This window comes from Girardinichthys multiradiatus, chromosome 18 (assembly GCF_021462225.1).
Source record: "Girardinichthys multiradiatus isolate DD_20200921_A chromosome 18, DD_fGirMul_XY1, whole genome shotgun sequence".
Taxonomy (NCBI): Eukaryota; Metazoa; Chordata; class Actinopteri; order Cyprinodontiformes; family Goodeidae; genus Girardinichthys; species Girardinichthys multiradiatus.
The window spans coordinates 4,066,768-4,082,400 of NC_061810.1; the positions used below are offsets into that span (position 1 = coordinate 4,066,768).

At 39.7% G+C, this 15,633-nt stretch overlaps 1 protein-coding gene across 1 annotated transcript in view; it reads left to right on the top strand.

Moving 5' to 3' along the window:
* appbp2 (amyloid beta precursor protein (cytoplasmic tail) binding protein 2) overlaps positions 1–3,822 on the top strand; it is a 40,027-nt gene extending 36,205 nt beyond the window's left edge. The window contains exons 12-13 of the mRNA XM_047391944.1: positions 810–975; positions 2,764–3,822. Of these exons, the coding sequence (XP_047247900.1) occupies positions 810–975; positions 2,764–3,026 (429 nt within the window). The 3' untranslated portion in view covers positions 3,027–3,822. The remainder of the gene's footprint in view (positions 1–809; positions 976–2,763) is intronic.
* Positions 3,823–15,633: the final 11,811 nt, after the last annotated feature.

Sequence of the window (15,633 nt, forward strand, 5' to 3'; positions counted from 1 at the left end):
TTGGGCCATTCAGACTGCCATAAAAAGGGTGGATATGGGCCGTTTTTGCCTGCAGTGTGAACGTAGCCATTGTTGTTATCATCTTGGTTCGTGGTGCGCCCTTTTCTAGTGTTCCTGCTGTGGAAAGTCATTGATATTAGGAGTAGATGTAAAGTCAAACCATGTGTGAGAGAGCAGTAACTGTAAAACAGGGTTTGGCTGCTTAAAAAAAGACAAATGAGTGTTTTTAGCATCTTATATTAACAGTTAGTGAAGCTATCACTACTAAAAGGGCATTCGCTGTGTGTATTCTAGCTAATGTAGATCCTTACCTTGACTGTTTTCTGAAAGGCTTCCAACATTTCGAAACCAGCATGGTCTGTGACAGGCAGAGACTTGAAGCTGAAAATATTCCAACAAAGCAACTGTGCTGTACTCTGTTTTGCCTTCCTGTTATCTGCTGAACGTCTTTCAAATGCACCCTGAACAAAGTGCAGCCATGTAATGGGAAATACAGTTTCTGTCTTCATTATAAAATGGCCCACTAATACTTAAAATAGCCAAGTCTGATGTTTCTGTCCTCGGTAACAACTTCAGCACTAAAGTACATTGTTGTTACAGCAAGCTTTTGACTCCTAGATATGGTCTGTTCATATATCAGAGAAAATTGGATTTTCACGTTTCAGGGTTTATAAATCTGAAAATTGTCTGATTCCGGCCAACAGCCCATTTCCCGGTTGATCTCTTAGTATATGGGTTGGATAAACCTAAGAAACAAAATGCTTTTTCTTTCATATCAACTCTGTATTTGTGTTTGAATTTTCCACCAGGAGGCAGAAGAGATGCACATCAAAGCCATCCAGATCAAGGAGCAGCTACTGGGCCACGAGGACTATGAAGTGGCTCTGTCTGTGGGTCACCTGGCCTCCCTCTACAACTACGACATGAACCAATACGAGGACGCAGAGAGGCTCTACCTGCGCTCTATTGCTATTGGTCAGTATAGGATAAACACCAGTAGAAGCAGATGTCTTTAGAGTTTCACTGTGAGTAAACAAAATAAACAGGATTGTTTCACTTAGGGTTTCCATTTTGAATTGTAAACATTTCAGTGAATTTGAAGCCTCAGTTTAAATTTTACAGTTAGAAAAGTAGAAGCGTCTTAGCCGGCTTTGATTGGGATGTGGCCCGCTTTGATGGAGGGGCTGGCCGGCTGGACTGCTTGGTGGCCATGCGGGGGTCCGGGTGGCACCCCGCATGGCCGTGGTGCGCTGTGCGGGTGGCCGGCGGGCTGGGGCGCCCTGTGATTTGGGGGTGGGGTTGGCGGGGTGCCTGGTAAGTGGGGCCGCCATGGCATTTTTTCATAATAGGCAAACTTGCCTATTATGACCTAATTTAAGTTGGGAATCCAGAACAGAATTTATTTCAAGATTAGCACAGTAAAATTGTTGACTTTTTGTCTGATTCAGAAACACATTGAGGCAGTTTTGGTACAATAAAGGGCAGGAAATGATCCCTAAACTGCTGTCAGGCTCCCATCACATGCCTGTTGGATTCCTCTGCAGCCTGCTGTAGAGTTTTTGCAGTTCCATATGACAGCATCATCAGCATACATTTGGTTCTGAACATTTTTACAGCTTTCAGGTAATTAATTAATATATAAACAAAATAGCAATGGTCCCAAAGTGGATCCTTGTGGAACACCCATTTTACAGCTTTAAAAGGATACTCTGAAAATGAACATGTTCTCACTTCTTCAAAAAGGGACCAAACTGAAGAGCTTGTTGTGAAAAATTTAACTTTTGAAGTTTATGTAAGAGAACTGTTTTAAGCTCTAAGCATACTGCAATGACCACATTGCCTTCAAAGGTGTATAAAATGTATTTGACTTTAGCTTCAGTAATATTTTTTTTGTGTAGGTCTAAATGCATACGTTTCAGTGGCGAGGGTCGCCAGCCAAATGAGTATGTACGTATGTTCCTAAACCTTTGGCTTCCATGTGATTTCATGCTGGTCTCTGATTGGTTATTTAAAGGTTCTCCTCTGGGCGCATCTCTCTGCGCTCCTATGTCATTCTTCATCCAATCCGATACCTGTCAGTCAGTGTCACAGCCCTGGGAACATGAATGACTCTCAAACATACGGACACAAATGGAAGAGTCAGACAACATTACTAACGGCAGGAGACAATGGTGGGAGCGAAAGAAAATGCAGTCATTCATTTACAAAATACTTCTTTCATGAGGCTTTTGGTGGAGGGAAAAAGCAGATAAAGGAGTTTGGACCAGACCTAAAAATCAAGCAAGTGAGCATGGACAGATGTATGTTACATTTGAGTTTCTTGTGTTGTAATCCCTGACCTCTAGTGCCAACTGCCCTCCTGTTTTTCCCTACTTTTGTGTTCCTGTTTTTGCAGGTTCCATTTTAAAAGCTGTACCACTAAATAAATATCTGCCTTAAATTTTTATTTTACACACCCTTTGTGGTGGTGTGGAGGGTTAAGTCCGCCTCTTTAATATGAGGGGCCGGGGTTTGAATCCCAGTTGCGTCAGGAAGGGCATCCGGCGTAAAAACTCTGCCAAGACTATGTACAAGTTGTAATGACTTGCTGTGGCGACCCCTGAATCAGCTGAAAAGGACTCACTTTTAAATTTTTCTTTATATACTTTAAGAAAAAGGCTAAAAAGGAATTTGACTTTTTAAATTTGAATCTGTGTGGAATTTTACTTAGAAATATTGGAAAGGAACTTTTCCCATGATTGATTCTGTGTTCTGTCCTCACAGGGAAGAAGCTGTTTGGAGAAGGTTACAGTGGGCTGGAGTACGACTACAGAGGCCTGATCAAACTCTACAACTCTGTGGGGAACTATGAGAAGGTGTTTGAATACCACAATGTACTGTCCAACTGGAACCGGCTGAGGGACCGGCAGTTTGCCGTAGCAGATGCTCTGGAGGACGTCAACACAACCCCCCAGCAGACCCAGGAGGTGGTCCAGACTTTCCTACAGGCCCAGAGCCTTGGCCCCACCCGCCCCTGTCTCGGCTAACTTTTTCCCCCCCGTTTGTTCCAATATGGAGAAGAAAAACCAGTCTTTAGTCTGGTGAGACCACAAACAGGAGCCCTAATGTGGCGCTTCAGTTGCTCACAGTGAATTAGTCAAATAGAGTGAGTTTAACCATCACCAGCTGGTCGGTTGACACGATTGTTGCTGCAGCTGCCAGTACATACACAGACACACATTTAGTCATAAAAAAGCAAAAAGATGTAGAAAAAACACCGCCATTAAAGCTTGTCAGTTCACTCAAACACCACCATGCTGCGTCACAGAGCAATGTGCTGCATTTCTCTAAGAGGATGAGGAAACGTGACTGAAGGAGGGACAAAGGAAGCCTTCAGACAACCTCTTCTCCTGCCTCACTCGCCTTTATCTTCTCACGCTGAGAATCAGATGACTTTTTGGGGTGCGGGTTTAGGTTGGTGTGGGTGATTTTAAAAAAAACATGTTTCTTAGAGTGTACATGACAGTATGTGGACAGCAAGAAATACTTCCATCATCACAGACAGAAACAGTTGGATATTTTTTGCAACCATCCAGTTAAATAATTTAGTACACTGTACTTTTAAGTTGAAGGCTTCTTGTAACTTTTTTATTGGAGTGGACATTAATAAACCCCTGCTTTGAAGTGCTTGTTGGAGTGGGAAAACCAACAGTGGAATGTGTTTAAACCAGCACGTATGTTTTCACACATGCAACAGGCTTCGTGTGTCTGTTTTTCTGTTGTTTTTCCTCCTCAACTCAGTATTACATAGTCTAATTAAAATACCAACCATTTGTATGCAAAGTGTATGATTATGTAGCCATTTGTTTCTGCTTCGTTACAGTCATGAACTCTTAACACATCTATGTTAACAAGGGACATGGAAGGAATGTGGGAAGAGAGACGATTTCATGTACAAAAGCTCAGAAGGTTGTGTGTGTGTGTGTGTGTGTGAGTGAGTGTGTGTGTGAGAGAGAGAGAAAAAAACAAATAGGTGTGTTGACAAAAAAACAAAACAAACTTAGTTGCCCAGATGCTCCAATGAAGACAACCAGCCATACTCCAGCTTGCAGTTAACGGTCTGTAGGTGGAGCCATACTTAGAAGTGCTTCGTAAACTGCTCCACCTTTAAGGCCACAACAAAGGGGACCAACATTGTGTGTGGGTGAGTGTTGGCAGCCTGTCAGTGTGTGTATAGGGCTTTCTATCACTCCATTTTGTTGAGCATCTCATTGCACAGTAGTTAGTTATTTTTCCTTTAAAGAAGACTGAGCCTCCATCAGTTTTTGTCCAGACTCTCAGCTGTCTTCCACAGCTGCTCATGACATTACCCCACAGAAAACACAACGGGCTTAAAACATTGCATGTTTATTTTCTTTAACCTCAGTGTCATATAATGGCAACCTGCGATGGTTGCAGTCAAATTACACGAGACCCTCCTCACCAGTCCTCCAGCTGTTTTTATATTGCAGGATTATTTTCATGTTTTTAATTTTAGATCTGTCATATTGTATTTGTACAGGAGAACATGCTGGTTTTGAACTAGATGTGAGGTTCTTGCATTTGGCCTGTACAAAATTGTGCCAACAATTGAACATAACTTTTATTTGCACCTCTTTGTTGCCCTCTGGTGGTTAAACTGTGTATTAGAACCACTATAAATTACTCTTATTTATTGCTCAACTTAAATCAAAGTGAGAGTATTTGTTCCACTTTAGAAAATGTTGAAGCCTTGACAGAAAAAAACTGAATTGTTCTGTAAAACAGACACACACGCCACATCTGTCATTTAAAGGTACAGTACAACACTTTAAAGAGTATGTTTTGGAAGTCCTAAATTCTAGCATCTATACCTTTTATGAACTCCATCTGTGCTCCACCTAAAGTGTAAGAAAATCTATTTTAGATTCAGTTGATCCTGAAAGTGAGTGAGGTGATACTGAATGCAGAGTCAATGATGAAGACATCTGCAGCTGCGTAGGGAAATAACTGATTTTTATTCAGGACAATTTAGGCCGAGCCACCAAATGTAGACAATATCTGCAACATTACTAAAAAGTTATGCCTTGAATAAACACTAAAGTGTTGGTGTATTTATTTCTTAATGAATGAAGAAAATGAGCTTTGCCTTCAGTATGTTCTTGGACGTTGGATGTTTTTCTGCAAATTGTTTTTTTGTGAATGATGTGTATAAACCACTCCACTTTTTACAGCACTCAACTTAAAGGTGTGTAAAAAGAACCCCCCTAAAACTTCTAGTTTTATTGCAGACTAAACTAAACAAATTGTTATAAAATCATTTTTAATAAAATCACTGGTGCCACAATTGTTGGTATCCCCAACAATCCCTTTAAGATGCTACTCAGGCATTATCTTAAATTATGCTTTAAGTTGATCAGGGTCTCTGGGGAACCTATAATTAGTAATCATTGAGCTCCTGTCTTGATGGGCCACTGGCCACTACTGAGGACCCATATATATTTTGCCACCCAGCATAATGAAAAAGATGGTAAGCGGGGTAAAAAAAATAAATAAATAAATGAACCCTCAGAAAAATCACTGCTTGAGAACTGCAGCAAAAGGTAGCATCTTGGGGTCACCAAGTCAGCATCTACTGGTGACCCGAGTTAGCATGCAGACGCTATCTACATAAAAACCAGTTTCGGAGCGAAGCCCAAAATTATGAAGTACAGGGGTTGGACAATGAAACTGAAACACCTGTCATTTTAGTGTGGGAGGTTTCATGGCTAAATTGGACCAGCCTGGTAGCCAGTCTTCATTGATTGCACATTGCACCAGTAAGAGCAGAGAGTGAAGGTTCAATTAGCAGGGTAAGAGCACAGTTTTGCTCAAAATAATGAAATGCACACAACATTATGGGTGACATACCAGAGTTCAAAAGAGGACAAATTGTTGGTGCACATCTTGCTGGCGCATCTGTGACCAAGACAGCAAGTCTTTGTGATGTATCAAGAGCCACGGTATCCAGGGTAATGTCAGCATACCACCAAGAAGGACGAACCACATCCAACAGGATTAACTGTGGACGCAAGAGGAAGCTGTCTGAAAGGGATGTTCGGGTGCCAACCCGGATTGTATCCAAAAAAACATAAAACCACGGCTGCCTAAATCATGGCAGAATTAAATGTGCACCTCAACTCTCCTGTTTCCACCAGAACTGTCCATCGGGAGCTCCACAGGGTCAATATACACGGCCGGCCTGCTATAGCCAAACCTTTGGTCACTCATGCCAATGCCAAACGTCAGTTTCAATGGTGCAAGGAGCGCAAATCTTGGGCTGTGGACAATGTGAAACATGTATTGTTCTCTGATGAGTTTACAGTTTACTTTACTGTTTTCCCCACATCCGGGAGAGTTATGGTGTGGAGAATCCCCAAAGAAGCGTACCACCCAGACTGTTGCATGCCCAGAGTGAAGCCTGGGGGTGGATCAGTGATGGTTTGGGCTGCCATATCATGGCATTCCCTTGGCCCAATACTTGTGGTAGATGGGCGTGTCACTGCCAAGGACTACCGAACCATTCTTGAGGACCATGTGCATCCAATGGTTCAAACATTGTATCCTGAAGGCGGTGCCGTGTATCAGGATGACAATGCACCAATACACACAGCAAGACTGGTGAAAGATTGGTTTGATGAACATGAAAGTGAAGTTGAACATCTCCCATGGCCTGCACAGTCACCAGATCTAAATATTATTGAGCCACTTTGGGGTGTTTTGGAGGAGCGAGTCAGGAAACGTTTTCCTCCACCAGTATCACGTAGTGACCTGGCCACTATCCTGCAAGAAGAATGGTTTAAAATCCCTCTGACCACTGTGCAGGACTTGTATATGTCATTCCCAAGACGAATTGACGCTGTATTGGCCGCAAAAGGAGACCCTACACCATACTAATAAATTATTGTGGTCTAAAACCAGCTGTTTCAGTTTCATTGTCCAACCCCTGTAGCTTCAAAGATCAGGGCCGTATTCACAAAGAATCCTACACTTAAAAGTAGCTCCTAGTAACGTAATTCTAAGAAGAATTCTAAGATTAGAATTAGAATTTTCCCTCATTAAAATAAAAGTTATTCATGAATCATCTTAGTCATTAAGAGAGCTCCTAACTTGAGATGTTGAGAATAGTGAGGAGGACTTTTGGTAAGCCTAACTGTGTCTTAAGCAGAGAAGATGGAGGAAAGACAGAGAGAAAGGAGAGATATTCTCTGTACAATGAACAGCAGTGAATTAATAAAACGCCACTGGCTCAATCATGCAGGGATCCACCCCCTAAAGAGTCGAATAAATGAGCACATAAACGTCTATAACAATGTTACAATTATTAATATAGAGATAAGATTAACCTTATCATCCCCCTAGGGGGAAAATTAAATAGTTGCAGCAGCAGGACACCTTAAAGGTGCACCTCTAGTAAGGTGATATTAGGAAGGATTAATAAATAATAGAAACAATAATAAATAACCGTGAATAAAAAGTGAACAAAATTACAAACAATATAGTAGAGAATTATTTAAATATTTACAGACTGTAAAATGCTGTCAAAAAATTTTTGAAAAAATTGGAAAATATATACATACATATATTGTATATATATATATGCATGGCCTGCCTGCCTAGTAAATATACATAAATACAAACTCTAGAAAATAGTCCAATAATCTAAGCTCTATACACATAGAAGGAAATAAGGTGAATCAGTATTTGCTGTATTGTTAAGGATGATGTCAGCAGCCTAAGCCTAAATGGTCATCTCCAACGCTCCCCGTCTGTGGAGAAGTTCTCTGGTATTCTGCTATCTCCTCTCTAGCTTCTGAATGCAGCAGGTACCAGAGCTGCTCACATTCCAGGCTGGTGCTGAAAGCAGAGGAAACGACACATTGATCTGCTGGGAATGTCTGTTTGTTCCCACCGTGATCCCAGGACCAAACCTACCTTTCAACTTTCCTCTCTTCTCCTCCACCAGCAGGCTCTGCTCCTCTGTTCAGTTCGGCTTTCTCCACGTTTTTTTCTCCATTTTGTTTTTTTGGGTCATTTTAAACTAAACCTCATTATACAAGAAGGCAATGACAGTAAAATTTTACATTAATATGAACTTAATATGAAATAGATGCAGTATGAAAACGACCAGCATGGCGAGTAAACATAATAATGATCAAAATAATAATGAGCATGTAAATAAGCTACCTTCAAATATGTTGATGCTATGTGACAATTAATTTCATTTAAGTTTTATCATCATGATTAACACATTTCTGAATCCAGTCTAAATTATATCATTTAGAATGCTAGTAATCTCCTCTGTTTATCGGGAGACCATTTGTTGTTTTTTTGGCTTTTTTTTGTTTTTTTTGGCTTTTTGCAACAACCAATCACAGCTCTTAGAAGACAGCGTCACACTTAGCAACAGGTCATCCACTCCTCCTTACTAAAATAGGAATCTCTGAGAGGACTCTGAGAATCTTTATGAATATAAGCCACAAACAATTAACTTAAATTCCCAAGAATTTCCCCAGATCTTTATCCCATTTAGATCAGTTCTCAAAAAGCTGGCAAAGAAATGAAAACCTACAAACTGATCACCTCCAAGCACTAATAATACAAGAATGGGTCACCAGCGGTCATGACTCGGCCCAGAAACTGATAAATCGGATAGAATCTCAGAAGTAATGAAAAATGTCAATGCTGTAAATATTAACCCTTAAATATGCATGATGTGAAAGCATTAATAATTCCAAAAAGCTGACAATGATCAGTAGAATGTGGTATAAAGTAAAATAAAAGGAAATGCCAAATTTGAACTGCGAAAGCAGGCCGGATGCCCCATATATGAAGGTTATTATTCCTCTTTGCAGCCTCTCAGGGATCGGTCACCGAGCTCCGCACCCTTGCTGCATGTCCTTCCTCGTCTCTCTCTGGCTGTTTCCTGTCTGATTACTTTGAATAAAGGCCACTAGTGCCACAAAATCTTAAAACACTAAATTGGTGGGAACCATTTTAAAGCAGCAGGTTGTTGGTTTCAGGTCACAAACAATACCGTTCCAACATGTACAATGCGATGGTTACATTTTTTCTAGATTAATAATTTTGGAGGTAGAGGACACGTTACCAGAAGTGAAGCAACATACTGCTCTTATTCTCAGCGTTTTGTAATTGAAAAAATCAGCAAACTCGTTGGATAGACTTCAGCTGGGTCAGGTGGTGAGGGGTTTGCCAGCCTCTCAACAATAGTAAATAAGATTCAGGCATTACAAGTGCTTTATTGATAATGTCAGAAGTCTGTTTAGGTTTTTTCCACCTGTGTTTAGCCTGTGCACACTCTCTATAACAATGGTGGAAGAACAGCAGACACGGTGGATGCTTTATGACCCACCAAGGAGATCCCAGCCATGTGGGGAACAGTGCCCCACACAGTGCATGATGACCTGAGTAGGTGCCTCCAAATACCCATTAGCTCCAACATCAGGCCAATAAGACTTCTGTGAAGATGTTGCAAGTTGTAAGATTTCTTCCTATTCCTTTGCAGACATCAGCTTCCAAACACAGTTGAGCATTAGGTAGAAATAAATGGTTCCTCAAAGTAACAAAACCATTCCATTTTGTTATGTTCACAGACCTACACCGAGGAGGCATTCAGTGTGTCCACATGCAATATACTGCAGAGAAACAATTTAACTGTGGTCACTGGTACAAGTATGATAAAGGGTCCATGTATCAGGACAGTAGGTGCTGTTCTAAAAAGTTCTGTCGTGTATTTTGGCCTCAGTTTTCGTTACATAACATTATAGGGATCACAGTTCTTATCCTAACTGAGATAAGTCTTTGATGGATCATTAACCAGTGGATTGAGGATGGGTAGTGCAGCTTTTACCGAGGTCATGGAACAGATCTCGACCCTTAAGAGATTCACATGTATTTTATGGTTCTGGAGAGCATGGTATGCCTGGGTCTGGATCACCAAAACAAGAGCTTGTCTTCATTCTCTGCTGTCCAGTTTGGGTTAGACTGCCTCGTGATCCTGTTTGTGAGGTTCATTTATGACTTATGTAGCAGCTTTTGAGTTGTGAAGTTTGGGAAGTTCTTTGCTTTATGTTGGTGATGTGTTTGTTAATGTCTTAAAGGTATGACCTGCAAACAGACCTTCAGGAATGTGCAGCTGATCTGACCTTGTCTGCAGTAATTTGAGTGATGATCTGGCCAGTCAAGGTGATGATGTGCCAAAAGACAAAGAACTCAATTTACTGGTCTGCTCCTCTTTATTGAAAGTCAGTGGACGTGGCTCTAACATCTGATTTCAATTCTCCTTGGGTGCTTCACTCTGGAGACCCACAAAGAGCAAAGACCTTGCTGAAAAGACTATTCCTTCTGGCCAGGGCACACCTTGGGATTCCTTGGGAGGAGCTGGAACGTGACGCACATCACGCTGTTTTTACAGATTGAATCATATATTTTCCTGGTGAAAAAAATACAAAAGAAATGCGGTGGATTTAAAGTTCAAGTGTTTGTTAATGATCTTTGTCATGTTTGCTTTTCGTTTTCCGACCCACATGCAGAACCACTCAGAGGACTCAATAGAAACCATAAAGATTTTTATTTTCAATAACAGTGATACATGTGGAGAGCTAAAGGTAGTTCCAGTGTCCTGTGATTTGGCAGCGTCTGGAGGAAGAGAGAAGCAGTTACATGAAGCGAGAGATAATGGAGTTAATGGAGATGAATCTTAAGAAGTGAGGAGAATTTAAATGGCTTACTGTTCCAGAGTTGAAAGAAGGGGTTGGGGGAAACGGAAATCCTGACGGTGATTATGGATGGAGATCTCACGGCGAGGTCTTGTGTTTCTGGAGGGATTCAATTCAATTCAATTCAGTTTATTTAAATAGCGCCAATTCACAACACATGTCGTCTCAAGGCACTTCACAAAAGTCAGGTACATACATTCCAATTAATTCTAATCATTGAACAGTGCAGTCAGATTCAGTTATTTATTCAAATTGGAGAAAAAGTTTTTCTGTCTAAGGAAACCCAGCAGATTGCAACTCGGTTTAAGAGTTTGCACTTTTTATACCAGGACAACAAACCAAAATACAGCAGCAAATTGACAAGCCTGGGTGCTGAGTGCAGGTTTGCGTAATGTGTGTGTGTGGTTTCTCTCTCACCTCCACTTGCAGCGTGTTTGACTGGCAGGTGCAGCCACACAGCTAAAGATCATCAGGGCTAATCAAGAGGAGCTTCCTGCTTATCAATAAATCCGTTTAACTTGAATAATGCCTCTGTAATTGTTGCTTGCACTAGAGTCATCTGATTTGCCATTATGACACAAATTAACAACAGAAGGACTGAAAATAAAGTCTCCTAAATGCAAATAGAGCCTAACTCCAGCTCACGGCTTCTAAATGTGGTTCTGAAACAGAAATAATCATTGAGTGGACTTGGTTTTGATTGTGTTCTTAATTTTAAATATTTTTTCATCGAGGATAAAGATTAACAAGCAATTTTTCAGTGACTTAAATCTAACTTGTTTTGCTTCTCATTTTACAGCTATTTTTGCACACTTATGTTAGGTATGCACTTTTTTCCCCATCAACCAATATTCTGTTTTGAAAAAATGTCCATCTTCTGTTCACTTTTTACGTGTTGTATATTTTCTTCATTGCCTTCCTTGTTTCCTTGCTACTTAGGATAACTTTCCTAGAATGCATAAACTGACTAAAGAGATGTTGGCTCTTTCCGGGCTTGTTAAGGTGTCATAGCAGGTAAAACATATAAAAAACAAGCAATTAAATAAAAACAAAATTATTATTGGCAAAAATGTTTGAATCCATTAAATAAAATAGGTAAAATTATGGGCTGTCGTAATATGTAGAGTATCCTTACCTTGTCCTCACGATTAGAATAAGGCCATGGAGCTCCTTTACCTTCAAGGCTTGTGGAGAATGTATAAAGAGGAACAAATGCTGCTGGTGTCTTCTAAGACAGCTCAGAGTGTTGATAAGGTATAGAAAATGTTCCAAGAGATCTTTGTGGATCTAGGAAAACAAATTAGGTTGCAAAAAGCAGGGAAATGCAAATGTGTTTTAAATAATACAAATCCGTCATTACTCACCATATAAATTAGTGTTTATATGATATTTCTACGTGAAATATAGTTAACCAAAAAGTTCACACTGTTTATGTCATGCATGCTGTTGATTCTGTGTAATTGAACAATTTTTGAATAGGGAGTTTTCTAAATAACAGCAGTGTGGAGGTCAGTCAGTGAAGCCATGCATTCTGGGAAACAACAGCTGTTAAATAAGGCCTCACGTTTGGACCTATATTTATAGATGAAGGCAGCTTACTGTGGAGGGGAAAATATATTTCATATTCAATAAACTAGAACATGCTTTCCTAAAAGGCTCATTTGCCAGATTAAAGGTAACTTTTAAAAATAAAAACCTTTAAGGAAATATTAAACACACTTTTGAAAAAGCCCCAATTACTGTATTAAATATATTTTTTATTGGTTTTATGTTATATTCTAATCTTAAATGTCATGTCTTTAGCTGGAAGTGGAAAATCATCCTAGTTAACAGAAATAAAGGCTTTAACACATGAGTCTAATTATTCTACAGACCCATTCAATAAATTAGAATATTGTCGAAAAGTTCATTTATTTCTGTCAGGACTTGAACAACAGACGAACCCAGAATGCAGACTAGCAGGCAGAATGACAGTAGGTGAAAAATGATTTAATAAAAAACAAAAACTCACTCACAGATGAGGCAGGAACAAAACAACAAACGGGCAGGCAAGACAGGCATGGCATGATCCAAACAAGACATGAGCATGTTCTGAAAGGAAGACATGAGCATGTTCTGAAAATGATTCCGTGATGAAGGTGTGTATTTATGGAGCGTGACCAGGTGAAACAAGAAGACAGATTAATAGGTGCATGTGATCCGAATAAACTTAATTGACAGAAGAACAAAACGTGGCTGGAGCAAAACAGAGACTCTTGAACACAAACTAACAGAAACTAGAAAAACATTCAACAAAAGCATAACCAGATCCGAAAACCAAACTTGACATAACATGAACAAGACAACAAAATTAAAGCATGACCAGAAAAAACAAACGGAAACATGATTCAAAAATCTAACAAGAATAATAATAATAATAAACAGATGAACGATTCAAAACCTTAACTGTGAAAAACATAAAGAAAAAACCTGAAACCAAAAGACCAAACAAACCCAAATCATAACAATTTCAGTAAGTTAGCTCATTAAACAGATGTTTTCAAGCCTTTATTTCTGTTAATTTTGAAGATTTTCTGCTTACAGCCTGATGAAAATATGACATTTGAAATTAGAATATTACATCAGACCAATAAAAAAAACTTTTTTAATACAGAAATGTGGGCTTTTTAAAAGATTTATTTTATAAATGCTTCAAGGTTGTTACTTTCATAAAATACTTAATACTTAATTAATCTGACAAACAATCCTCACTGGAACACATATTTTTATTTATTGAATATATAATGTGTTTCTCTTAGTGATAGAGTTACTGAAATAGATGGACCTTCCTTCCACAGTGTCTTGTAAAAGTATTCATACCCCTTGAACTTTTCCACATATTGTCACATTACAACCACAAACATAAATACTGCATATTTTATTGGAATTTTACGTGAAAGACCAACATAAAGTGGTAAACAATTGTGAAGTGGAAAGAAAATTATACATGATTGAAAACATTTTTTAGAAAAAAACCCTGAAAAGTGCGGCGTGTGAAAGTATTCAGCCTCCTTCACTCTGAGTGCAACCAATTGGCTTCAGATGTTGCCTGATTGCCAATGACTAAATAGAATCCACCTGTGTGTAATCTAATCTCAGTACAAATACAGCTGCTCTGTGACGGCCTCAGAGGTTGGTTAAGAGAATATCTGCATAAACTGCAGGGATCCACAGCTCAGGTGTGGGAATCTGTCCACAGGACAACTATTAGTTGTGCACTGCACAAATGTGGTCTGTATGGAAGAGTGGCAAGAAGAAAGGCATTGTTAAAAGAAAACCATGAGAAGTCCAGTTTGCGGTTTTCCAGAAGCCATGTTGGGGACGCAGCAAACATGTGGAAAAAGGTGCTTTGGTCAGACGAGACCAAAATTGAACTTTTTGGCCAAAATGCAAAATGCCATGTGTGGCGGAGAACTAATACTGCACATCACTCTGAGCGCAACATCACCACTGTCAAATATGGTGGTGGCAGCAACCACTTTGTGTTAGTCTTTTACATAACATTCAAAATATAATATATGTATGTGTATAGTTGTAATCAAGGGGTTTGAATACTTTTGCAAGTCACTGTAATAAATTGAATGGGTCTGTATAAAGATGTGCAGAAATTGACTGACTGCACATCTAAAACGAGCTCCAATAACCTACAATAGAAACCAAAACCAAAAACGAATGGAAGAAAACAGAAAACTTCTATTCAGATGGTTTAAATAATATATTAAATAGCAAAGGCTCAGTCAATGGTCAGCTCCAGGGTGATGAAAGAAGGTCTACAGGTGTGAGTACTGTAACAATTAGAAGAAGCATCCATGAAGCTGAGTTATTAGAAAGAAAGCCCCATGCAGTCCATCCAACCATCCATCAATCTGTTATCTTAAGCTTATCAGGGATCATGTCACAGAGGTACCAGGCCCAAGAGGGAAGCATAAAGATCTCTCTCACCAGTGACTCTCCAGCTCTTTCTGGAAGTGTTCTCAGGCCAAAGATCAGTTTGAATACATCAAAATACCTGAAGAGGCCATGCTGCTTTATGCCAAAAAGGAAATGCTCTTGGTCTTGGTGTTTGGACAATACAGCAGCCACAAACACACCAACCTTGAAGGGTGACATCAGACTTGCTCTTTCTAATATAATTCAAAGAAATGCAGAGGAACTGTGGAATGTTGTCCAGTCATCCTGGGCTGGAAAACCTGTCCACTGCTGCCTGAGGTTGGTTGACTCCATGCAACAAAGATGTGAGGCAGTTCTCAGAAACATTGGTCATACAAGTAAATGTTTGTTCCGTGATTCACAGGAAAGCTGAATCTTTAAACATTTTCAGTTTACACAGTAAATATTTGAGTTTTCAAAGAAAAATGCAAACCCTTCTTTTAATGAAACCTGCTTTTCTTCAGATTTTCATTTAGAAAACAATTGAGGGTTTTTATAAGGATTTTGACTTTTACTCACTTTTTAAAACACACTCCTATTGTTATGAACACAACTGAATGTATAAATGGTTCAAGACCATCACACAGACAGTGGGGCAGTAGCAGGAACAAGAGGTAAGTTCCTGGTTGATAAGGGATTGGATAAAGGATCACCTCTGGGCCCCTTCCTTTTCTGCTGTAGTTTAGACAAGTTGGCAGATGAGATCAGCCAGAGTCCCCCAGGGGCTATGCTGTTTTTATCAAACATTATGATCTGTAGTGACAGCAGGAAGCAGGTGGAAGAGAGCCTGGAGATATGGATTATCTGAAGGAAGAGGGGTGAAAGCCAGTAGAAGTGAGCCACAATATGTGTGTGTAAATGACAGGAAGATGTGTTGAACATTGAAGCT